Raw genomic sequence first — 25,691 nt, 5'->3', positions numbered from 1 at the left:
TTTGTTTCTATATTTAGGTTAGTTTGTTTTTGCTTTAGTGATTCGCTTGACCGCATTTCAATTGGGCCTGGTCATTGTAAATATTGTTGGCTCCTTTTATGTTAATAATAAATAGGAAAATTGTATAAAATAGAAAACTATCAAATCAAATTAAATGTTATAACCACAGTTTGATTTAATTGTAACCCGCAGCAAACTGTTGTCATTTCGCCTCTCTCCCTGATTTTCTCGCTCGCCAATTTCGTTTCTCGCTAGGCAGTCTCTCATCGCCTCTCTCACTTTATACAAACACAAATGTATAAAATGTGTTTGTGTTTGTATAAAGCAAGAGAAAATTGTATATATACATATCTTTTCGTTCCCCTCTCCCAGATCTCGCTCGCCACTCACTCGCCTCTCTCACTTTATACAAACACAAATGTATAAGTTATGTTTGTGTTTGTATAAAGCGAGAGAAAATTGTATATACAAATACAAATACATATATTTTCATCCTATACACTTATGATTATACAAATATAGATTTTTCCCTGCCCAGTTTTCTTTTGTCTTTCTCTCTTTCTCGCTTTATACAAACTTAGATTATACAATTGATTCTTTTGTATATGTATACCGAAACAGATTATACAATTGCTTCTTTTGTATATGTATAGCGAAATATACATATTAATAGTCATAGCACACATAAAGTTTGATATGAAGTGCAATTATGCAAACTATTGTTATAACATACAAATATGATTTTTATGTTTGGTATATGTGAAAATTGTTCTTTTATAGGCTCTTGCCCACCTTTAAACAAAAAAAAGAAGATCTTATAATAATGATCTATTCAGTTTAATTTGGGAAAAGGGCCAAAAATATCCCTAATCTATTGGGAATGAGTCAAATATACCCTTCTTCCACTTTTTGGTCTAAATATACCCTTCATCTTTGTTTTTGATTCAAAGATACTCCTCCTTCCATCTTGTTGTCTAAAAATACTCTTAAACCCCAATTTAATTAAATTGAATTCTTTACTAATTAGTTAATTCTTTATTTATCCCAAAATATTTAAGTCTAAAAAATAAAGAAAATTCAAAATTCTTATTCTTATTAGGGAAAAAATAAGAAATATATCACTGAACTATCGTAAATGGTATGCAGATACCGTCCGTCATACTTTTGGGACATTGGTGCCCCTGTAGTCCAAAAAGTAGAACATATATACCCTTTACACTAATAGATATATATGTGTCATAATCTTATCCACCGACGCGATATTTATTAAATATCAAATCGACGAATAAGATTGTGCCATGTGTCTTTGTTTAGTCTTCTGTTAGAGTGAAGGGCATATATGCTCTAATTTTTGGACGGCGGGGACACCAATGTCCCAAAAGTAAGGAAAAAGGACGAATTTACCCCAAACTTTGATAAATGGTACGTCTATGCCCTCCGTTATACTTTGGGTCCATCTCAGCCCCTGTCGTCCAATTATCGGTACACACATGCCCCTCTCACTAACGGCCCACTCATCTTGTACACATGTCATAATCCTAATCAACTACCCGTTTGACCATTATTTTTAACCCATAAACTAACAACCCGCCCTATAAACCCATACTCACCCGATTCCCTCTAAAATATCCTAAGTCAATTAAAAGACCCAAATCTTCCGAGTATCGTTCCTATCTCACAATTCCTCGTACTGTAATATGTTTAGTCAATGGAAGAATTCTATTCACTTCATCATCACCATCTCTAATTTCTTCTGTTACTTCTTTTTCAATCTCCATTAATTTTATACCAACTTTACTCATTTCTCTCTATCAATTTTCAATTCAGTCACTACAAAATCAAAAACACAAAAATTTTGTTAGAGTTGAAAAATGAGAATTGAGTGGAATAATTCAAATTTTGGAGGTAAAGATAGCCGAGATTTCTTCGCCGGATATGGACTCTCTACCTCATCCTCGCCAGAACCAAATCCAGGACAGAATTCCGACAACACCGAAATGTTCAAGTCAAAATTAGGGTGGCTGATTGTAGGCCCCACGTCCTCCTCCTCCGTAACTCTGACACTAGTGCTAACGCTACTGTTAGCGTTATCACCGTCGTAGTGACACCGTTTGTGTCCTCCCAAAGCTTGTCCAGTAGGAAAACACTTGTGGCAAATCAAACACTAGTGAGTCCTTCCACTGTCGTTACCGTTACCGAAACACCTCTACATCGTTTTCTATCTATAGTCAGGGGACTGCTGCTCATAACTACTAGCTATCCATCTAGCCCACGATAGCGAAGGCTCAAAAAAAGATTGAATGAGGTCATTAACATTAAATCATCATAAGAAAGTCAAGTAGTTCGTGACTGACTAGCCGCCGATAGCGTTAGTAGTAGCTGAGGTAGTCGATTGATCATCTCCCTCGCCGCCACCGGCGATGAGTTTCTGATGACTAGCTTTATGTCCTCCTAAAGCTTGATAAGATCCAAATCCCTTACCACAAACCGAACACTTATACAACATCTTATCTTCAATCTTCTCCGACAGCGTGTTGATTTTCATCACTGGCACCGGCGGTGGTAGAGATCGTACCTGACTAATAGAGTCATCGCTCCGCGCAAGCATAATCAAACAAAGCGCCAAATATTCCTCTTCAGTCGGCTGGCGATCCATACTTCGTGACCTCGTAGATCTCTCCCCTTTAGTCCAATTCTCAAGGTAGCGAAGCTGCTGCTGACCTTTGCTCTCAAATTGAAATGTCTGCGGATTTGAAGTACCAGTTGGAGAATTCAAAGCTTCAGGGGCCATCTCAATTTAGAGTGAATCGGGTGGGTATGGGTTTATAGGGCGGGTGGTTAGTTTATGGGTTAAAAATAATGGTCAAACGGGTAGTTAATTAGGATTACGACACCTGTAAAGGATGAGGGGGCCGTTAGTGAGAGGGGATATGTGTATCGATAATTGTACGGCAGGGGCTGAGATGGACCCAAAGTATAACGGAGGGCATAGACGTACCATTTTTCAAAGTTCGGGGGTAAATTCGTCCTTTTTCCCCCCAAAAATATGACGGAGGGTATTTGTATACCATTTACGATAGTTTGAGGATATATTTATCCTTTTCCCCTTCTTATTATTAAAATAACACAATAATATTTTTGAAATTCTTATTCTTCATTTTTACACAATATATTCTTTATTTTATTTTATGTCTTATACACTATTTTTTATGTTTTACTTTGTGGAATCATTTTTTAATTTATTTGAAGTGATTTTGAAAATTATATTAAATTTTCATGTTAAAATTTAATTATATCAATATTTAGTATTTTCTTTGATTTACTTTTTAATAAATAGCATAATAATAATAAATCAGAAACTTGAATAAACGATGAAACAATTATAGAATAATTATTTGGCAAAATGGTCTGGTGGATACCTATACTTGTACCTGTTTGTATTGTGAACACTTCTACTTAACCTTTTGTCATCTGAACCCTTATACTTAATAAAACACAATATATCAAACCCCTCTGACCATTGATCATGCTTATGTGGCATTAATATGGTTGAGTTGGCAAGAGAGTGAGATCACACGCCTATTAAGGCAAGTGAACATCATATTTAAATTTTAAAAAATATTTAAATTAAAAGAGTAAAATAATAAACATAAAAAAGAAAATTGNAAATTATTTTAATTATTTTATTTATTTTCTTGATTTTATGTTTTATATTTGTACTAGTAAATTTATTTAAATAAATTAGCTTACAAATTTTATTATTTAGAGAGAGTTGTTTGTTGATAAATAAATGCAATACATATCAATACAATATTTAAAATGTGAATTGTTTAATATTTACTAATTAAAAAGATAAATATATCACCACATGACGTTTGTGATCTTAATTGAATATATTATTTGTTGATTTATATGTGGTTTCTAATTATTTGTATTTTGAACAATTTATAAATTGCATATATATTAAAACTACAAATTGTAATTTTTATGTGTAAATGTAGATGATATAGTCGATTTCACTATTGTTTACCGTCTTTTCGGTTTTAAAGTGGATGGTCTATCTATTCTAAATTGAAAATTAACATTTTCTTAAGTGATTAATTTATTAAGATGACAATTATTTACCCTCAAATAATTCAAGTGAGAAAATAGCAAACATTACAACAAAATTGTTCTTCTCCTAGCTAGTTAGACGGCCATAATATTATCCGGCAATTATCTACCTTTGACTAGATTATATAAAATAGAAAATATCATAATAAATCAAGGGTATAATTGGAAAGAAGCTTTTTATAGAGTTTTAAGGCATACACAAGATGCAGTGGGAAGCAATGAACCAAACACTTGATAAAAAGTATACTCTGCAGTACTAATCTCAATAATACTAATCCCTGCATTATTAATCTCTGCGTTACTAATCCCTGCGTTATTTATTTTTCTACCAAACGACCCCTTAATGCAATTCATCTTATGGTTTCTTTGGAAAAGGAGAACTACCATTTTACATGGTGGTTCTTACTCTACTAATAGAGTTATTTGAGATATCTCCAACACTATAAAAAAAATCATTAAGTTGAAATTTAAATATCCTAATATTCCAAATAATTAGCCTCACATGGTTGCTCTGCTGGATAGTTTCATGCCTATTTTTACATCTAGGGTGGTAAGGTGGAATCTACCTCCTTAGGGGTGGTGAAAATGTAACGCAGATGGGGTATCAAGAGGTAATCCTAGCCCTAGCACTATTGTATTTTGTGTTAGGGCTTCTTCTAGTGATTTGATGGGGGCAAAGGGGTTAAGGATCCAAGACACAACAAACATATTGGCTAAGGCTATGGCTTTGAAGGAAGGACTTGAATGTTGTTTAAAGAATAGCTTTTCACAAGTTATATTGGAATCTGATTCTTTGTCATTGATTAATATGTTGAATTGAGATTGAATTGTTCTTTGGAGTGTGACTTTGGAGGTCAATTATATTAACAAAACAAGGATTTTGATAACAGTAAGAGTACAACACACCTCAAGGAAGGGAAATACTCTTGCGGATTATTTCACTAACCTAGCTTTTAATTTTGCAGGTACTTTTGAATTTAAATAGTTTCAAGATATACCAGTTGTAGGCAGAAGAATCATCAATACAGATAAACAGGGTATTCCCCATCTTAGGATAAGACAATATTGTTAAGTCTATTTTAGCTCACTCTATACCTCTGAAGGTTCAATGGTTGTCAATAAATTCATCTAGTAGCTGGTTATGTACTCTTCATCTCATCTGAATTAGATTCTAGTGTTTGCGTATTATGCATCTGGTGAGACAAGTGAATTTGTATTAACTTTTGTTCTGCTAAATAGTTTATTGTCCAGTTCACCTATGAATTAGCTTGAGATTGTGACTCCCAATTATGCAGATCACATATGAGTCTAGTGTTGGTGCTATACAGTTTTAGACTCAGACTCAATCTCATGTATTTAGTATTTTTTCTCATAGATTCAAATCTGGATGTTGGTATTAATCATTTGTAGGGTTCAATCCATCAGATATGAATTGAATGAGAGGGATTACTAGTATTAGCTAGGTTGATCGAGCCTTATTTTTCTGACTATAGAAAGCAAGAATTGATAATTACTAGATAAGAAGTCCTTAAAGAATTTCTTTTCAGGTCTGATTTACTTACCTTTAGGAGTCAACATGCGTCAGTTCAATGACTCGTCATGGAGAGGTTGTTGTGTTGTAGTATAGAGAATTAGGGTTAGACAGAGATATAGTAGAAGAGGTTTATGCTTGAGCTTACCAGAATGGATCCACACCCCTAAGCTTGTCTTCAACGAACGCTCGAACGACGCCTTCAAAAACGATGAAGAGGCTTAGATCGACCTGATCCGACAATCATCAAGCCTCAGATTTTTATCTAGAGTTGTTTCTTCTTTGTTTCTATATTTAGGTTAGTTTGTTTTTGCTTTAGTGATTCGCTTGACCGCATTTCAATTGGGCCTGGTCATTGTAAATATTGTTGGCTCCTTTTATGTTAATAATAAATAGGAAAATTGTATAAAATAGAAAAATATCAAATCAAATTAAATGTTATAGTTACAGTTTGATTTAATTGTAACTCGTAGCAAACTGTTGTCATTTCCCCTCTCTCCCTGATTTTCTCGCTCACCAATTTTGTTTCTCGCTGGGCAGTCTCTCATCGCCTCTCTCACTTTATACAAACACAAATGTATAAAATGTGTTTGTGTTTGTATAAAGCAAGAGAAAATTGTATATATACATATCTTTTCGTTTCCCTCTCCGAGATTTCGCTAGTCACTCTCACTCACCTCTCTCACTTTATACAAACACAAATGTATAAATTGTGTTTGTGTTTGTATAAAGCGAGAGAAAATTGTATATACAAATACAAATACATATATTTTCATCCTATACACTTATGATTATACAAATATAGATTTTTCCCTACCCAGTTTTCTTTTGTCTTTCTCTCTTTCTCGCTTTACACAAACTTAGATTATACAATTGATTCTTTTGTATATGTATACCGAAACAGATTATACAATTGCTTCTTTTGTATATGTATAGTGAAATATACATATTAATAGTCATATCACATATAAAGTTTGATATGGAGCGCAATTATGCAAACTATAGCTATAACATACAACTATGATTTTTATGTTTGCTATATGTGAAAGTTGTTCTTTTATAGGCTCTTGCCCACCTTAAACAAAAAAAAAGATCTTATAATAATGATCTATTCAGTTTAATTTGGGAAAAGGGCCAAAAATATCCCTAATCTATTGGGAATGACTCAAATATACCCTTCTTCCACCTTTTGGTCTAAATATACCCCTCATCTTTGTTTTTGATTCAAAGATACTCCTCCTTCCATCTTGTGGTCTAAAAATACTCTTAAACCCCAATTTAATTAAATTGAATTCTTTACTAATTAGTTAATTCTTTATTTATCCAAAAATATTTAAAACATTTAAGTCTAAAAAATAAAAAAATAAAAAAACTCAAAATTCTTATTCTTATTAGGGAAAAAATGAGAAATATATCGTTGAACTATCGTAAATAGTATGCAGATACCATCCGTCATACTTATGGGACATTGGTGCCCATGTCGTCCAAAAAGTAGAACATATATACCCTTTACACTAACAGACATACACGTGTCATAATCTTATCCACCAACGCGATATTTATTAAATATCAAATCGACGGATAAGAATGTGCCATGTGTCTTTGTTTAGTCTTCCGTTAGAGTGAAAGACATATATGCACTAATTTTTGGACAGCAGGGACACCAATGTCCCAAAAGTAGGGAAAAAGGACGAATTTACCTCCAAACTTTGATAAATGGTATGTCTATGCCCTCCGTTATACTTTGGGTCCATCTCAGCCCCTGTCGTCCAATTATCGGTACACACATGCCCCTCTCACTAACAGCCCCCTCATCTTGTACACGTGTCATAATCCTAATCAACTACCCGTTTGACCATTATTTTTAACCCATAAACTAACAACCCGCCCTATAAACCCATACCTACCCGATTCCCTCTAAAATATCCTAAGTCAATTAAAAGACCCAAATCTTCCGAGTATCGTTCCTATCTCACAATTCCTCGTACTGTAATCTGTTTAGTCCATGGAGGAATTCTCTTCACTTCATCATCACCATCTCTATTTTCTTCTGTTACTTCTTTTTCAATCTCCATTAATTCTGCACCAACTCTACTCATTTCTTTCTGTCAATTTTCAATTCAATCACTACAAAATCAAAAACACAAAAATTTTGAGAGTTGAAAAATGAGAATTGAGTGGAATAATTCAAATTTTGGAGGTAGAGATAGCCGAGATTTCTTCGTCGGATGTGGACTCTCTACCTCATCCTCGCCGGAACCAAATCCAGGACAGAATTTCGGCAACACCGAAATGTTCAAGTCAAAATTAGGGTGGTTGATTGTAGACCTCATGTCCTCCTCCTCCGTAACTCCGACACTAGTGTTAACGCTACTGTTAGCGTTATCGCCGTCGTAGTGACACCGTTTGTGTCCTCCCAAAGCTTGTCCAGTAGGACAACACTTGTGGCAAATCAAACACTCGTGAGTCCTTCCACTGTCGTTATCGTTACCGGAGCTAGTAGTTTTGATAGCGTTAGTAGTAGTTGAGGTAGTTAATTGATAATCTCTCTCGCCGCCACCGGCGATGAGTTTATGATGACTAGCTTTATGTCCTTCTAAAGCTTGATAAGATCCAAATCCTTTACCACAAACCAAACACTTATACAACATCTTCTCCTCAATCTTCTCCGACGGCGTGTGGATTTTCATCACTGGCACCGGCGGTGGTAGAGAACGTACCTGACTAACAGAGTCATCGCTCCGCGCAAGCATAATCAAACAAAGCGCCAAATATTCCTCTTCAGTAGGCTGACGATCCATACTCCGTGACCTCTTAGATCTCTCCCCTTTAGTCCAACTCTCAAGGTACCGAAGCTGTTGCTGACCTTTGCTCTCAAATTGAAATGTCTGCGGATTTGAAGTACCAGTTGGAGAATTCAAAGCTTCAAGGGCCATCTCAATTTAGAGTGAATCGGGTGGGTATGGGTTTATAAGGTGGGTGGTTAGTTTATGGGTTCAAAATAATGGTCAAACGGGTAGTTAATTAAGATTACGACACGTGTAAAGGATGAGGGGGTCGTTAGTGAGAGGGGCATGTGTGTATCGATAATTGGACGACAGGGGCTGAGATGGACCCAAAGTATAACGGAGGGCATAGATGTACCATTTATCAAAGTTCGGGGGTAAGTTCGTCCTTTTCCCCCCCAAAAGTATGACGGAGGGTATTTGTATACCATTTACGATAGTTTGAGGATATATTTATCATTTTCCCCTTCTTATTATTAAAATAACACAATAATATTTTTGAAATTCTTATTCTTCATTTTTACACAATAAATTCTTTATTTTATTGTATGTCTTATACACTATTTTTTATGTTTTACTTTGTGGAATCATTTTTTAATTTATTTGAAGTGATTTTGAAAATTATATTAAATTTTCATGTTAAAATTTAATTATATTAATATTTAGTATTTTCTTTGATTTACTTTTTAATAAATAACATAATAATAATAAATCAGAAACTTGAATAAACGATGAAACAATTATAGAATAATTATTTCTCATTTAGCTTTATAATTCTAATCTTTCTTTTGATTTTAGATATTACCGTTCACCTCTCTTATTTTGATATTGTTAAATAACAAAACTAGTTTAAATGATCCCGATGGGGGTATTTGGGAAAGTTGGGTTGATCGGGTGTCTTTATTCAAGCGACGGTACAGAGGAAGAACGAAACGAAGTGAGAGAGGCTGGGGGCAGGGAAAAGAAAACTTTCTACACCATTCCGAAAAACACGTTCTTGTGGCATTAATTATAAAGTAATTTAATTTGGTGTCCCAAACTATATTTTCTTTTATTTTCATTTTTTGCTTTGGATTAGCGTGGAAGATTTTATTTTTTATTTTTACACGATAGATTTTTTATTTTATTTCTTTGACTTAAATATTTTAATTTTTTTGGGATGAGTTACTATTAAGAATTTAAATTTTAAAAAAAATTTAGAATAAATAAAGGAATTAACTAATTAGTAAAGAATTCAATTTAATTAAATTGAGGTTAAGAGTATTTTTAGACCAAAAGGTGGAAGGAGGGATATCTTTGAACCAAAAACAAAGATGGGGGTATTTTTAGACCAAAAGGTGAAAGAGGGGTATTTTAAAACCATTTCAAATAAGTTAAGGGGTATTCTTGATCCTTTTCCCGTTTAATTTTGTAATAAAAAATCTACTTTAATTTCTCACACTAAAAAAATATATAATAAATAACAACTAAAAGAGACACTGTTATTTTTACCTAATTTGATATACACATGCAATATACGTGTCAAAAATATAATATTTTTTGTATGATCTTATCACTTCGTTGTATTAATTGTTAGAATATAATCTCTCTTTGATAAATTTGTTTCAAATAATGAAGTACTTGTAGACATTGAAATTTTGCAGACTCTACAAGACGTGTTCAATTTGAATTGGGACTCTAGAAGGTGTGTTCATTTTTCAATTAGAATTTTTGGAGGCTACTCAACCCTAAACTCTAGTTTATGCCTATATAATGGGTACTAAATTCCCTTAAAAGGCATCTCAAAATATCCCATAAACTCTTGGGTGTTTTTAAAGATCAAGATCTCAAATATTTCATAAGTTGATGGAATGTTCATATCGAGGTCAAATCTAAATCATCCTAGTTTGAGAAATACGCCACTAACGGCTCTCGAATCATAAATAAATCTTAGGAGAGTTTAATCAATGGAGGAACAGAATTATACCCGCATATTTATCAATATATTCATGTTTCTTCAGATTTTATTTGTGTGATTTATTTATTTTCTATATATTTAAAATTTATTGCAAACAGTACTGAAACAACATGAGGTAATAATTGACCACTAAGTTTATATATCATGATTATATTTTCTCTTAACTGATGTTAATTCTCTTACTATAACTCACGTGAAAAGAATAAAACATATGTAGATGTATTAATTAGTCGAGGGGTTCACCCAAACCTTCTCGACAAAAATTACATCATATATATGTAAGGTATTTTAGAGAATTTTTATGTTTATATATTGATTTTCAACCTCCTAAATATAAAATTAGAGGTCGGCATAGTTCAATTGTATAAACATTTAAACAATCTATTCTTTATCACTATAACTAAAATAATTGTGTGGAAATTATTTAGGAAATATAAATAACAGAAAGGCCTAACTTTTGTCACTGAGTTATGATATGTCACTCGCTATACCATTGTCATTTTGTAAATTCTACTTAAAAAAATTATAATAAATAAAAAACAATTTTTTCCATTTTACTATTATATGTAAAATTAGTGACAATATAACGATTATATACGCACTACGAAAGAAAATAAAAATCAATGACAAACAAAAATAGAAAGAAAGATTGTTATTTATGTTACATGTTTTGATATACACGTGCAATATACGTCTCAAAATTTTATTACTTTCCTATAATATGATCTTACCATTTCGCTCTATTGTCAAATTTATAAAATATGCCACTCATCACCTCAGTGTTTTGTCATTTGTAAATTCCACATTAGAAAATTATGGTAATCAAAATTAATTTTACAACTATTCACTATAATTTATATATATGTAAAGTTAATGAATTAGCAACGGACAAATTTTGTGATTAATAACAAAATCTATCGCTAATCTAATGGTGCCTGTTGATCTTCTTGCCAAGTTTTTTCAAATTGATGAGAAGACGGCAAGTCAGATGAGTTCTTCGGGTGGAATATGAAGGAGGATCGCGTAAAGAATTGTTACTTTAAATACAATGATTGTTATAATATTTACTAAAAATTTCGACTAATCAAATATTCAAATGGAAATCTAGGAACTTTAATCTGATGATCTTGTCCTATGCTCTTTTAAAGCTCTATTAGCACTGGATTTAACATTGTCAACTAGTTTTCCCACTATGTTCAGCAGTTGAAAAATGCCATAAAAGCATAAGAAAATTGTCATTTCATAATAACAAGGTATACATTTTCATTCCGAGAACGAAATATCTTCTCTTTCATGTCATCAATCAAAGTTTTAATCGGAAACTCAGAATCCTTACGATAAACAGATCAGTGCCTTGTCACCAAAAAGGTACATGCAAAGCACAAATCGAATTAGAACTACTGTTCAGGAGAGACTGCAACTTATCATAACACGTCTAGAAATATACCGCTGCAGAACTATCAGATAAAAACAGTTGAGCTCTATCCACCCTAAACCTACTTTTCCATATTTGCAATGGAAGAAATAGAAGAAGCCAAACATTTCCCCACCATTTACATTACCAGACTTACTTATTGTGGCATTTCAAGATCAGGCCTTTGATCAAGTGCCTGAATAGTTGTATTATCTGGAAGAGCATCTGGGTACGTTGATATGATTTTTGCCTTCATGTTCCTAAAAACGGAAAACAAACATTTAAAAGTAATAGGAAATGATTAACCACTAAACAAAGAAGCTCCCCAATTTTGAGAGTAGAGCCAGTAGTCTAAGAATGCCCGGTTATCTCTATGTAACATTACAACATCATCCAAAATGCTCACCGGAGGACTATGAGGTTGGATGAAACTGCAGAAATGGTAGCACAAAGTACCACATGAAACAATTGAAGAAATGAAGATGGTGGCTCTGATAGCAAAAATGCATCTTTCGGAAGAAAATCCCAAGGAAGTAACATTTACTTTTGTGTTCCACAGAATTCCCGGATGAAAAGATTGAGTAGATTCTAGTGAAAAGTTCAAATAATGAACTGAGTAGTTTATATCTAGCAATTTAGTATAGATGATTTATTAGGTGCAGAAATACAGAATAGTCAAGCAAATCCTGCTACTTTCGGAATTTATTGAAAACTGATATTGATATTCAGAAAGAAGAGAATAACAAAAGGGAAGAAAAGAAATATCATACCTCAACTTCAGAAATATGTAATCAAGGTCTGACTTCATAGATTTTAAGAGACGTGTATTTCTAGAGAAATCTGCCGAGACCTCTGCGTAACAATGTTCTGAATACTCATTGAAGTGAGAAAGAACTGCATTGCTGTCCTGCAACCGTCCCAATCTGCAGTTTGAGCATACAAGACATAAGGTAATCATGAAAAAGGCACCAAGAATGACAATAACACAATGAACAAAAAGGACTGAACGAACCTACCAATCACATGGTAAAAAATCACTTCCAGAATTATGACAAAAAGCTATCACAAGGGTGACAAAAAGTTAAGTTTAAAGGAGGTGGAAGCATCGAAGAGTTCAGGAACGGGCTACTATTCATGACCACATTCTAATCACAAACAGCATTAGTGCTCAGATGAAAAATCATGATTTCAAACGCTTTGAGCAAGTTTTGAATGTAGCATATGGGTGACTTCATAGAAAAACAACCGAAACTCAACCAAAAGTCAGAGCCCCAAACAAGACATTAGGTACTTTATGATCTTCCAGGAAGCAACTTTATTAGGAGTTTCCTATGTGAACTTTATGCTAATAAGAATTCTCTCAAATTCATTTTTTTTCTTCTTTTTTCCCCCGATAAATGACTGCAATAAAGCTTCTTCAGGAAAATTTCTCCAATCAAATCAGAACACTATAAGAGATCACTAAGGAGGTGATCTTTTGGTTCCCATATATTTTCTCATTCCTAATCACCAGGTTGCTAAATTCCAATACTGCTGTATGGAACTTTCTTTATGATCTTAAGGGGTAAAGAACCCAATCATATGATAGATATGAGCTTTTTGATGATTTATGTTGTTGTAATGGATAGATTGCAACAAATTTTACATACTCAAAGAGGGGATTTTACAAGTTCAATATACAAAACCCAAAGCAGTCTCACATTGGTACTGAATGTTTCGAGACTTGGCAATTGTTGGCCAACATATCTCAAAAGACACTTTCATTATCCAAACTCTTGATGCACGAAGAGCTTTGACATATAAAAATACGGACCAGATGATCTTTAACCTAGATCAGATACAATAGACAATCTAAACTCTTAAGTGCATTCAAAGATTGGTATCATTAATTCACTATACAGCTCCCCAATCCTAATTTTAACAGCTTGGCTAATCATAGAAGGAGAGAGACTTGGCCATGCCCGGGTCTAATTGCTTACATATAAAACAATTGATTTACATCTAGACTCAACAACTATGAAAGATAGTCATTTTTTGCAACAACAGAAACTTTGACTTTTGGAAATGCTACCCCACCCACTAAACATTCACCCATGTAGTGCCAAAGTAATTTGGAAACACAAACATGATTTTGTTTTTTTTTGATAATAGTAACTACAAACATGATTTTGTTTGGGATAGAAGAAAGATGTTGTATTGCTGGCATCAAGAAGATGAAAAGATTACAAAAGGAAGCTGTTAGCTCCATTACAGCATACTCTAAACCTAAATTGCTCGGACTCTTCACTTTTGGTGCCGCATCCGTATCGACACAACATGGGTGTGGGTGTGGGATCCGTGTCCAATTTGGTCAACAGATTTTGAGTACTTTGACCAAAATCGATGGGGAAAGACTGGGCAGTTCTAATGATTTCTTTAATCAATACAAAAACTAAGGTGAAATTGAAGAAAATGGAATACCTTTTATATAGGAATTTCTATTTCACTCCTTTTCCTTTAATCTCCTGGATTCTCCTCAAGTTCTCCATATAATATCTCATAATTTAGGTTTTATAGCTCTATTTTTAAATATTTCAATTATTTTTAGGCGAATCCCCGCACCCGTATCCATACATGGATCCATATCCCCGAATCTCAAAAATTAGATCATGAAGGATCCGACCTCTAGATCCGCACCCGAGTCCGAGCAACTTAGCTCTAAACAAAACAAAAGGGAGCTAAACATAAGCAAAAATATTAGCTATCAGGCCAGGCTCAGCGAGCCAATGAAATCTAAAAAAGGAAATGTCATCATTTAATCCTAACATGAATTAAGTTATGAAACTAATATTAGAGCTCATACATGCATTCACATTCTGGTTTCCAAAAAAGAGGACACACAAATCCATCAGTCCATCACATAACCAAGCAACATATCCTCTCATTTCCATCTTAAACTTAACACTTCTTATCTTAATTATCCAAACTGGTTTGACTCAGCACCAATAAAGGAACCCCACAATTTAAAATCAAGTAAAAAGAAAGCCATTTTGGAGTTCCTTCCCAACAACAGCTAGAACTCCTCTATGTGATCGAAGGCTGGTTTATCAATTAAACATTTTCTGAACTACCCAACTCATTCAGTATCCTAAATTACCATAATAAGCCAATCACTCTATCTAAATCAAGGAAAAAAACAATCTTGGGTCCACCCTAAACTGTATAACCCGATGAGGCAATGCCTAAAAACTGAACAGAATAAAAAGTTAATACAACTTCAAATACATCAAACACACCACAAAATAGCATTCAAGAAACCCAATTGACCCTTTAATTCACTGCACACTCGAGATCAGTATTATAGTAGAAATTACTCAGGAAAGTTTCTATCAACAAATGAAAACGAAGAAAAAAGAAAAACGGGTAGCTAAGAGAATTACATGAGGTTTTGCAATTGCTTCAAGGAATCCAAATCCTTAGCATTGATTAGGGTTTTGAATTCACTGGAAATCTCTTCGGATGCAGATTTGATGGATTCGTTCTCTGTTTCCTCCATTTTTTTCTCACCACGTTCACTACTTTAGACGATTACTATTTTCATTTGTTATTTTTGTATAAACATGTTTTTTCTTCTTCGATAATTTACAAGTCTAGCCTCTCTAGTTTGCAAAACTACACTTACCCCCCAAAAGACCTAAAATTTGCTTATTTCAAAAAATATTTTGTTTCAAAAATATTTTTTGTCTGAATTTCTATTGAAGGAGTATTATTGAATGAATTGATTTCAATCTAGCAAGTAAGTCGGATAATGTTTAGTAGTATTCTTATAGAGGCATGCTATTGTGTTCAACTCTGAAGGAGGAAGTCGGAAAGAAAAAAAAGTTAAATTTTTTTGTGAGCTTGCATTATTTTCTATTAGAATAGTTAATCTTTCAAAAGTATTTTTAACATTGCTAACCTTCTCAAATTTTTAGATTTTTTTAATAAAAAATGATGAATCAAGAAAATGATCCTACAAAATTGTGTTATTTTCAAATATTTCATTTATAAAAAACAAAGATAAATCAAAAAACTATTAAATCAATTGGCCTGTTAGAAACTTAATTACTAGTTAAAGTGGCATTAAAAGGAAAAAAACACATATATTCCTGCTTTCTGCCTGATAAGACTCAACTGAATCCACTTACAATAATTTTTCAAAAGATAATAGCATCTTGTAGACATTTCACAATTCTGATCCTAGTCTGTTAAGAAAATCACATCAAACACAAACAAGTTGGCCAAACAACACTTTCATTGTTACTAAAAAATCAACAATTTTCCAAATTTAGTTTGACATTTTGATGAAACATCTTTTACAAAAGGTACTTGATGTTGGTAATAATGTTGCCTCCTCCAAGAAACCAATGAAAAACAGTAGAAACTTAACAACCAACAATAAGTATTAGGCTAGCAGCCCAATTAGTAATAGTTGGACCCCATATCTAGGCAAAACATAATCATTCATGGTTGGTAACCCAACCAACTTTCCAAATACATCCAAGAATACCAAATAAGGATTTAACTGAATTCCCTTTGTCGAAAAATTATACTGCGCAAATAAGATAAAGAGAACGAAGTTTTCATACATTATGTACATGTTTTTGAATCCTCTTGACATTGGGAAACTTTAAAAGCAGAGGTGACGACTGACGGGGGTTCAAAGGTTGCTTTGCTCTATGTCACAAGTTGGAATCCCCTTGCAAGGATTTCTGGCTCCGCCACTGGAAGAAGACATTGTTTAGTACAAAATGGCTAGTAATGAGTCGATAGCCAATGCCACACATCCTGCCTTACACAGATCATATGTTTTGAACTTAAATAAAAGACCAGTTTGTGAACATGAAAGCTAGGCAGTGACTGGAGTTGTCATCATTAAGGACCTTCCATGCAACAGCTTGCTCATACGACACCGGCCTCCCCATGCTCGATACACATAGCCCTGCCGGCAGATAGGCAAAGCCCTACAAGCACAAAGGGTATCAGAAATTACCAAATTGTTTGCTAATAATCTCTAAAACCTCGTCTTGTTAAACATGAGTGGTTAGGTACGCGTTGCACCATATGAATAAAACTCATTAAGTATTGAATAACATATTTCCAAGTGTTCATAAATCTCCGCATGATAATCCGACTTAATTAAATGTAGAATCCTAGAACATTCACATAGTAAGATGGTAGTCGAACCTGCTGCATAATCTTGGGAAACTCTGAAAGGAGGACCTTTCGACCAGCTTCATCTAGGATCTTATCGAGCATTATATCCTGAAGAGCTATTAGAGTGGTTTCAAGCATGTCAAGTCCTGCTTGGTTTGAAAATGAAAAAACTGCAGAATCCTGCATAAAGTAGATAAACCATTTAGCTATCAACAGATTTAACTTGAAAATGAATCATGAAGAAACCTTTCTTATCAGAAAAGCATAACATCGAAACAACGGGAGGTGATGTTACTGACATTCATTTTGACGGAGCAGCACATTATTGAATCAGTGTGATGCCATAGTTGCTTCAGAACAGCATCACCGGCAGCTTGAGACTCCACCTGTAGCAATTCTCCACCAGTATGATTCCTGAAAACACATTGAATCAGTAAAACTAGGTAGAGAAACTGGGAACAAAGTTAAAGTGTTCCATGAGTACATCAGGTTGCAAGTTAAGGGATGAGCCCTTCAACATTTGTTAATCCAAGGGTGCAAATGAATCAGAGTGGGCCTCAGTTTTGGATGTGTATGGAGAACCTTTCATTTATACTATGCTACACACACAACAACATTTATCTGCATACATCGGGAATCGCTAATTGGTGGTGCAATACTCAGATAACTGTGAATTACTGCAAAGACCTTAGAAGTTAGAACCCATACTTATAGCTCCTGCAAATCCATCTCGCCAAAGTGACAGCTTCTGGTGAGCCAGGGAAGGATTTAGGTGTCAGCTGAGAGCAGAGTCGAGAGGGTGCAATAGCCATAGCAACTCTCTGAACAGAGCCTACAATGCTTCGTACATATTGGCGTGCCATAGCAGCTACATTTTCTCGATAGTGATTCTCAAAAGCAAACTGGAATGCAATTGTCAAGACTGAACGATGGTTGTAACTGCGTCCTTCAACTTCACCAGCTGGCCGTGTCCCACCAGTTCTAGCTTCAAGAGTTGAAGCTAAATCCAAAGTCCGAGCAGCACTAGGAGAATCCTGCATCATAAGCAGTAACAGTAATAAACTATAAGAATAAGGTAAGAAACTAATCCACATATCCATGACAGTTTTCGGATGCCAGGTGACTTCTCAAACACCAAATTGTGCCTTCAGATGCTAATAAACTTTTCAAAGCACCATAAATAATCTAAAATTCTCTAAAAGATGAAAGGCAGAAAAAGCTCATGACTAAAAAGCTTGAAGTTTCTCCTTCAGCAAAAATTCAGAACACATTGAAGTTGTAAGATACAAAATAGGCATCACTTAACTGATTTAGGCTCCAGTGGAATGACAGAGAAACCAGATGGAAGCAATGGAGCATCATCACCAAAAGATTCATCAATATGTGCAAAAACAAGCTGAGCACAGGCACCTGTGGCATTCTCTTCAACTCCACTGCATAGCTGCATTGTTATAGCAAGAGCATTAGAACCCAAAACTCTCAGAAAGAACAAAGTGAATCTCGAGCAAGGCAGAGCTATCAACCTGTAACAAATACATATCCCGCGATAAAGCTATGTCCTCTGGAGAGAAAGCATGACCCTCTAGCCGAACAACCTCAAGAAACTAAGTACATAGTAAATTCAGATTAAACCACAGTTATATGATCAGTCAGAGACCATTGACAACTTTTGCAACAGTCACAATCACAAAATATAGCATATGACCTACTTACCTCCTCATGTTCCACAGTTTGAGCAAGCGGTAAAATGACCTGGCTACTGGGGAAGACACCAGGTCTGGCGCAAGGGACAGCATAGGGACTGGCTTTAAGAGATGCAGAAGAGTAAGCATCAACTCCATAGTCAGCCCACTCTGAACGGTGCTCCCTAAGGAAACGGACAAGCAAAGCAGGGCAAACATCCTACAAATGGGAAGTGCAAAAGAGAATAACACCACATCAAGCAATTAGAATTATGTGATACTATTACAGCAATATGTCCTATAAGTATTTGAACCTAACATACCTGAAGAAGCATTGATGCTCGTGCACACAGTACTCCTCCAAAAGTAGGGAGAATTGACAAGGTGTTGTATTGTGCATCAAGGAATTTACTTGGTGATGAGTTTACAGCGATTGTTACATCATCCACACCATCACTACCCATAATTGTCCAACCATCATCAATAAATCCACTAACCGCATCATTGAATCCCCTGTAGTAAATATTGAGAATGAAAAATTCCAGATAGCAAACTAGTCGCAAGACTTGTACGCAAGAACTAATATAAGAAAATCAAAGCCAAAAGTGTTTGATTGTCTGATAGTGGGGATCCAGGATTTTTAATAATGAGTGCTCCACTATTTTTTTTATCTGAACATCACTACTGAGATTGGTTGCCTAGTTAATATATTCATATAGATTTGCTGCCTATTTTTAATCATGAGTGCTCAAAAGCTTGATTCAGACTGTTAGCACAATGTACTACATTTATCTCTAACAACCATCTGAGTTTTTACCTGCATAATCTCTGACTAAATGCCCTCAAAACGGCAGGTTGCCGACCTCCAGCATATTGAATTTCTCCACTGGTTTCTTGAGCTATCTGCCTTATGTATCGGAAGGCCTGCACGGATATCTTAAAGTAAGATGACTTCACAAAATATCCAGTTGTCGAGACAGAAACATAAGAAATTTCTTACAGCCATTGTCATTTTCTGAGCAAGGATCTTGGACGATTCATAAAGTGGTCTGAGGACTTCGGGAACACTGCAAGCCTGTGCACCAAAATGTTTGCTCAGAAAGAAGAAATCAAGATAAAAACAATGCTCAATAATTGACCAATTAAATTTACTCACGTCGAGATCAATATGGTCTACAATGTGGATGATTGATCCCCCGCCCTCACAAGGCCGTATGAGGAAACCACTCGGTAGCATTTTAGCCCTAACAGAACTAGTTGCAGGAGGCCCGACAGGGCCTCCAGTATTAGACGTCAAAGATCTTTCACATATCTGCAAATGAGGCAACATGTTAAAGCCCAGAAACATGAATGCAAGCAAATACTTGTTACATACATTTGCTTGTATGGAGACAAGTACTTGGATTGGGAAAGTTCTAATACATGTTTTCGGATTATGCCTAATACATACCACAAGACTTCCATCTTCTAAACTTGTAGTGTATCTCAATGTCCAAAAATCACGAGCCGGTGCCAATGTAGTTGGTGCATAAGTCTAGTGAAGTAACATAGCAACAAACCAATGCTGAATCAACTTAATTCTCAGATTCACTTTGCCTCGAGTAACCAAACATTAAGCACAGAAACACCACAAACCTGCAGGTATATGAGCTCTATAGTCCCTCCATTTCCTGTTGGTATTACCTTCAGTATATCAAGGCAACGGCAATCGCGATACCAAGAAGGACGATCTTTAAGGATCTCAGCAACCTGAAACAACACTTTCAACAACTCAAAGACAAGGCTAAAGCAAGACACACTAAAGCAGACATCAATTCTCTGTGAAAAGTAATATCAATCAGAAAGGGAGTAACAGGAATTACCTTCATGGGCTCTAGACTCACAAGGCCACAAGCTCGTGCTGCAACACCATTACAGTTGCGGGAAACAGCGACGATGCCAATAGATTCCGGACCAGGCTAAATCAGGAGGAGGGGGGAGGGGGGGGGGGGGGNGGGGGGGGGGGTTAACACATATGAAATGAATCAATGATACAAAGGCTTGAAATGGACAGTCAAAGAGAAGACTTACCTTCATCCCAATCATCTGCACCCAGTCGACAGCAGTTCCAGTAGCTTTACCAAGGAACTCTGTCAGGGTCTCTTCAGCTATTGCTAAAAGACTTCAAAAGAAGACATGAAAAAAAGAAATAAATTAGTTGTTCAACCATAAATAATAATAATTCAGATGAATAAAAGGATAAAGTCCAATTACCCAGCTGGGCTGTTAGCATCCCTTTGCGGATGATGCTGAGGCATTGGGTTTTGTTGCTGCTGCTGACCACTCACGACCACAGACTCACAGCAGGTATCCGTGGTCGTACTGTTTACCTGCTACAATGCATCTTGAGTTTCATTACACAAAAAAGAAGCATGCAATATAGGGCATGTACTGTAGTACACAATCTATGAAAGGATAAAGGGACTGAATTGAATGCAGCTTGTACAAGTTTTAGCAGGTCAACTTTGTAAGTTACAGCTTCAACAAAAGATAAGCAGATTTAAACATAAGAATTTGAAATATGGTATGACAGAAACCCCTACAGATCAAATTTGTTTATTTTAAAATGTTTAATCAATCCCTGTGAGAACCAATTTTCTCATAGCACTGGAATCTCGACCAAATGCTAAGGTTGTAAAACATGTAGAGAACTCACAGTATGCAACTGTTGCCGCATGAAGCCATTATCATACACAAGATGTGAAACGTGCTTCTGCAATCGGTCATTTTCTTCCATCAACAGTTTGTTCATAGCAGTCAGCTTTCTGTTAACAGTCTGGAGATGAGATGCCTCCTTTCTCTGTTTCTCACGGCATCTGCAGAAGGTAAAGGAAATACTGATTTAAGCTATTTACCCTTCTGAGCTATACATGTGCTCCAACTGAAGCATGCCTTAAATAGAGTATTGACTTATGACTTATGAGAATGGTGAATAGAATATGACATTTTGCCAAAAGAAATACTGAAAAGTAAAGTTCTAATATGACTTTGAATTTGAGGAAAACATAGGTGCATACACATATCTACCACTCTCGAGTGAAAACAAGTTAGAAAGATTTGCTAATAAAAAAAAACAAAGACCCTACTCTAGCAACAAAGAGTATTTTAAGAACCAGTTATTCTTTTAGGATATCTACAAATGTATTTGCTTCACATTAAGTCATCTTTCGCATCATGGGCCATCTTAACCAGTCCAAAAAATGATTTCTCAGATATTGAAGATATGTAAGTCAATCCTGAAAAGATTTTTAGGAAAATAAGCCTATCAAATCGGATAAATTTTTCTGTCTTTAACTAGTAATTCAAAAATAAAAGAAGAGATTGCGCCTGATGTTACAAACTTACTCTTCTAACTGTATCAAAGAGAAATGAAACCAGAAGGAGAAGGATCCCCTTAGCTTCATAGCAACAAAATTAAATAGAGTGTGCATATTAACCTATTGTAAGTTGGGAGAAGAAAAAACATGTATATACTATAATTAGCAAATGCATATATATCAGGCAGAAGCTTGCAATTTATTATTTTTCATTTCACTTGAAAGAAACAAGCAAAGCTGAATGGGAATTCCTTGAAGTTTGAACTAATTTTAATTTCAACTTCACTAATACTAAGAATTACAAACTGCTGCCTTTATGTACTGATTAAGGCAATGTCTATTAGTGGAGGGATAACCCAAAAAAGTAAGTTCAAGATCCAGTCTTTACTCCCCGTTACACCTGAACCGATTCCAGAAACTTGGTAATCTAATATTCGGAATAAATAAAGATCATGGCTTCCCAAAACCTAAATATATGCGAGTACAGTATAAAGGGTCACCACTGAGAAGGTGCTCATTGACTGACACCAGGTTTTAAAAAGCAAATGATTCCACAAGAGTTGCTCAAAAAAAGGCACTAAGACCAAAAGAGAGCAGCTTGATCAGGAGGAGAAAATCAAAGTTTCTTTCATCAAGTTAATTATTGCAACTTCATTAAAAGTATAGCATATATATGGAAGGTCAAGAAAAGGAACACCATTTTCAGGAAGGAATCAAACCTGTCCACATCTATCTTCTCATTAAATTAGTAAACATTTGAAGTTACAGAAGCAGATGGTGACAAACAAACCAAATGCACTAAATTACTTAGCACTCCATAAATACAAATAGATATCAAAGGTGCAGATAGTCAAAAACAAAAATGCACAAAATTATTCAGTCCTACACTTCCTAAAATTGACAGAAAGTGAAAAACAAGGCCCTTTAACAAAGTAATATGCAATGACAAAAGTTCCCCTTGTGATTCAGAGTCAGCAGTTCCACACTTTATCTTCCATCACAGAAAGACGAGAGAAAAAATGAACAAACAGACAGAACTCATTCAAAAGTCCCTTTTATCATCTGACCCCAATTTCAAAAAGGGGGGAAAAGCTTGAAAAGGAAAAGGTTTAGCTCACATCCAGACATATTGAAAAAAAGAACACTTTTTTCTTCAAGAAAACACTATCCCATTTAGGGCAAAAGGAAAATTTTCAAACTTCCTAGCAATCTCTCTACCAAAAATTAACAAAAACAGATTCTTGAAAATAGCTTCAAATAGATGCATACAAAACTCACTACTTCTAGAATAAAATGATGATTTATACCTTCTGTTCTGAAACCAGACTTTGATCTGTTTAGGGTCAATATTAGAAAGAATGGAGCACTCCCTAATGAGCTGATGCCTCTTCAAAGAAGTTGGCTTTGGACATTCTGCATAAACCCTCTCCAAAGCTTCCACTTGTTCTGGTGTATACCTCACATACTTGCTACTATCCATCTCTTTGCTACTACAAAAACCCCAATCACAAAATCAATTACACAAAAAACAAGAAAAACAAAAAAAAACCCTTTTATCTTCTTTTTTTCTGATTCTTGTATCAACAAGAAATGATGGTACTGGTTCTTGAATCAACAGGTAGGCTCTCTACTCCAAGAGAGCCTCCTCTCAAACTCATCAAGATTGCTTTTTTTTTAATAAACAAAAAAACCCTTCTCCTTCACTATCTCTAAATACCCTTTTCTTTGGTTCTTGCTCTCGGATATATATCACAGAGTGAAAAGAGTTGTTTTTTTGAAGTGAAAAAAAAAACAGAAAACCCCAGTAGAGAATTAAGTAATGAAAAGAAAGAACAGAGGTCCCCTTCTCTTGACGCCAATCTCGAGAATTTATGAGACAATGAAGTTGAGGAGAGAGAGAGAGAAAGTACCTTTATGCATAGAGCACACAGAAAAAACCAAAGCTACTGTAATAATAACCTACAAACATAAGAAACAAACTGGAAAACAGAAGCTAGAGTAGGGAGTCTTTAGAGATGTTTGACTAATCTTACAACATGGTCATAAATAGAGATTTTTGACATTAATTGAATGATATTGAAAAAATAAATTCTCTCATTCTCAATATTGATAATTTCTCCGTTCCAAATTATGTGATATAGTTTAATTGAATATAAAATTTAAAAATTATGAAAATATATTGTAATATTTTAAAATTATTTTTAAAAAGAGAACACTTTTGTGGTCATAAGATGTGATTTATTCGTTTGATAAAAGAGATAAGTATTGAAAATATTTTTAAATTCGACATAAATTATTAGTTTCTTTCCGAATTATTGATAGTTTTAAAAATATTTTTAACTTAACTAACTAAATTTAAATACACTCCTCATCTTGCAACATGAATGAAATACACCCCTAAATTCTCGCTAAGTTTATGGGTGTTTTTAACACTTCTCTCGATTTTTTATTAAGAGTCTCATGTTCCTACAAGAGTTTGTGACAACTTGTTTTGTCATGAGGTAGATTAGGGGTGTATCTAAATTTAATTAGTCAAGTAAATTAGTGTTTTTAAGGCGGTCAGTAGTTCGGGAATGAAACTAATAATTTGTGTCAAGTTTAAGGGTGTTTTCAATTTTTATAACTTGATAAAATTAAAGAAATTTTGATAATTTTCATAACTTATTGATTTTCATGATTATAAAAAAAATACAATTTAAAAATTTAAATGACATATTCAAACAAAAATTTAACTTTAAATTAATCTGATTTTCAAATCATGATTTCATATCTCTTATTCAAAGAACCCCTTAGCTTCTTATTTATTGGAGGATAAAAAAAAGTTGTTGTTGGAAGGTTCTTTCGAAAAATTATCATTTGCAAGTTGTCTATTTGAATGCAAGCTTGAGGAAGCAACTATAAGTTTTTTCAAGAGTTCGTTTGTAAGTTGACTACTTGAATTATTTGAAACTATTTGCTTGACGGCAAGCTTAAAATAACCTACTTACGTATCATTTGGTTGGGAACAAGTTATCTCAGGATTAATTATTTAGGGATTAGTTTTTCTAGAATAACTTATCCCGCCATATATATGGGATAACTCATCTCATCATTGTCATATAAATGGTGGAATAAGTAGTCCAAAACACTCCAACCAAATAAGATACCAAAATTATCCCTATACTATTTTCTTTCTTTTATCCCAACACTATTGACATTATTGCATAGATATATGTATATATAAATTGAGAAAGAACAACAAATATTACGAATGCATACATTAGAAAGAGGTTGGTTTATGTTAAGTAAGTATAACAACAAATATCTAAAAAGGTGAAAAAAGATTGAAGGTATAAAGCACCTTATGACTCATTTGGTAGGATGGTGTTAGAAAATATTACTATTAGATTGGCTCCATCTTTATATAATAATGTAAATTAGGGATAGTTTAGTAGTAGGTTATAGTTATAGTTATACGGGTATTAATTATGAGTAAATTTATATACTCATTACTTTAGGTCAGCATTAGAGTTCGTTTGGATGGCTTAAAAAAATAGTTTTTAAGTCAAAAAATAAAAAATCAAACTTGAATAATTTTTTAGTAAAAAAATAAAAAGTAGGGGAGACCTACTTTTGGTTTTTAACCTATTTAAGCAATTTTAAACTTATTTTAAGTTATTTTTAAACTTGTCAAACAC

The 25,691-nt window shown here is 34.3% G+C and overlaps 3 protein-coding genes across 5 annotated transcripts; all 3 read right to left on the bottom strand.

The window, feature by feature from the left end:
• Nucleotides 1-2,353: 2,353 nt before the first annotated feature.
• Nucleotides 2,354-8,581, bottom strand: LOC125847290 (zinc finger protein ZAT10-like). The gene is made up of 2 exons (XM_049526941.1): nt 8,365-8,581; nt 2,354-2,575 (listed from the first exon to the last, which is right to left on the bottom strand). Exons 1-2 carry the CDS (start codon nt 8,578-8,580, stop codon nt 2,354-2,356), a joined length of 438 nt encoding a protein of 145 aa, XP_049382898.1. The 5' UTR covers nt 8,581.
• A 3,025-nt stretch (nt 8,582-11,606) lies between these two features.
• LOC125849304 (uncharacterized) lies at nt 11,607-15,416 on the bottom strand. The gene is made up of 3 exons (XM_049529367.1): nt 15,221-15,416; nt 12,572-12,724; nt 11,607-12,061 (listed from the first exon to the last, which is right to left on the bottom strand). Exons 1-3 carry the CDS (start codon nt 15,334-15,336, stop codon nt 11,959-11,961), a joined length of 372 nt encoding a protein of 123 aa, XP_049385324.1. The 5' UTR covers nt 15,337-15,416; the 3' UTR covers nt 11,607-11,958.
• An 802-nt stretch (nt 15,417-16,218) lies between these two features.
• On the bottom strand, nt 16,219-24,069 carry LOC125847807 (homeobox-leucine zipper protein ATHB-14). Of its 3 annotated transcripts, XM_049527508.1 has the most exons (19): nt 23,925-24,069; nt 23,322-23,504; nt 21,354-21,513; nt 20,912-21,030; nt 20,729-20,819; nt 20,521-20,616; nt 20,294-20,407; nt 20,109-20,192; nt 19,815-19,970; nt 19,659-19,733; nt 19,476-19,582; nt 18,982-19,171; nt 18,690-18,878; nt 18,500-18,580; nt 18,283-18,417; nt 17,685-18,010; nt 17,276-17,390; nt 17,007-17,156; nt 16,219-16,783 (listed from the first exon to the last, which is right to left on the bottom strand). In XM_049527508.1, exons 2-19 carry the CDS (start codon nt 23,492-23,494, stop codon nt 16,637-16,639), a joined length of 2,508 nt encoding a protein of 835 aa, XP_049383465.1. In that variant the 5' UTR covers nt 23,495-23,504; nt 23,925-24,069; the 3' UTR covers nt 16,219-16,636. The 3 variants fall into 3 exon arrangements, with proteins under 3 accessions (XP_049383465.1, XP_049383464.1, XP_049383466.1); XM_049527507.1 differs by lacking the exon at nt 23,925-24,069 and having other exon boundaries at nt 23,322-23,918; XM_049527509.1 differs by lacking the exon at nt 23,925-24,069 and having other exon boundaries at nt 20,912-21,027; nt 23,322-23,918.
• Nucleotides 24,070-25,691: the final 1,622 nt, after the last annotated feature.

The sequence above is a fragment of the Solanum stenotomum genome, chromosome 12 (assembly GCF_019186545.1).
Source record: "Solanum stenotomum isolate F172 chromosome 12, ASM1918654v1, whole genome shotgun sequence".
NCBI classification, from domain to species: domain Eukaryota; kingdom Viridiplantae; phylum Streptophyta; class Magnoliopsida; order Solanales; family Solanaceae; genus Solanum; species Solanum stenotomum.
This window is presented reverse-complemented; position numbering and strand designations above follow the sequence as displayed.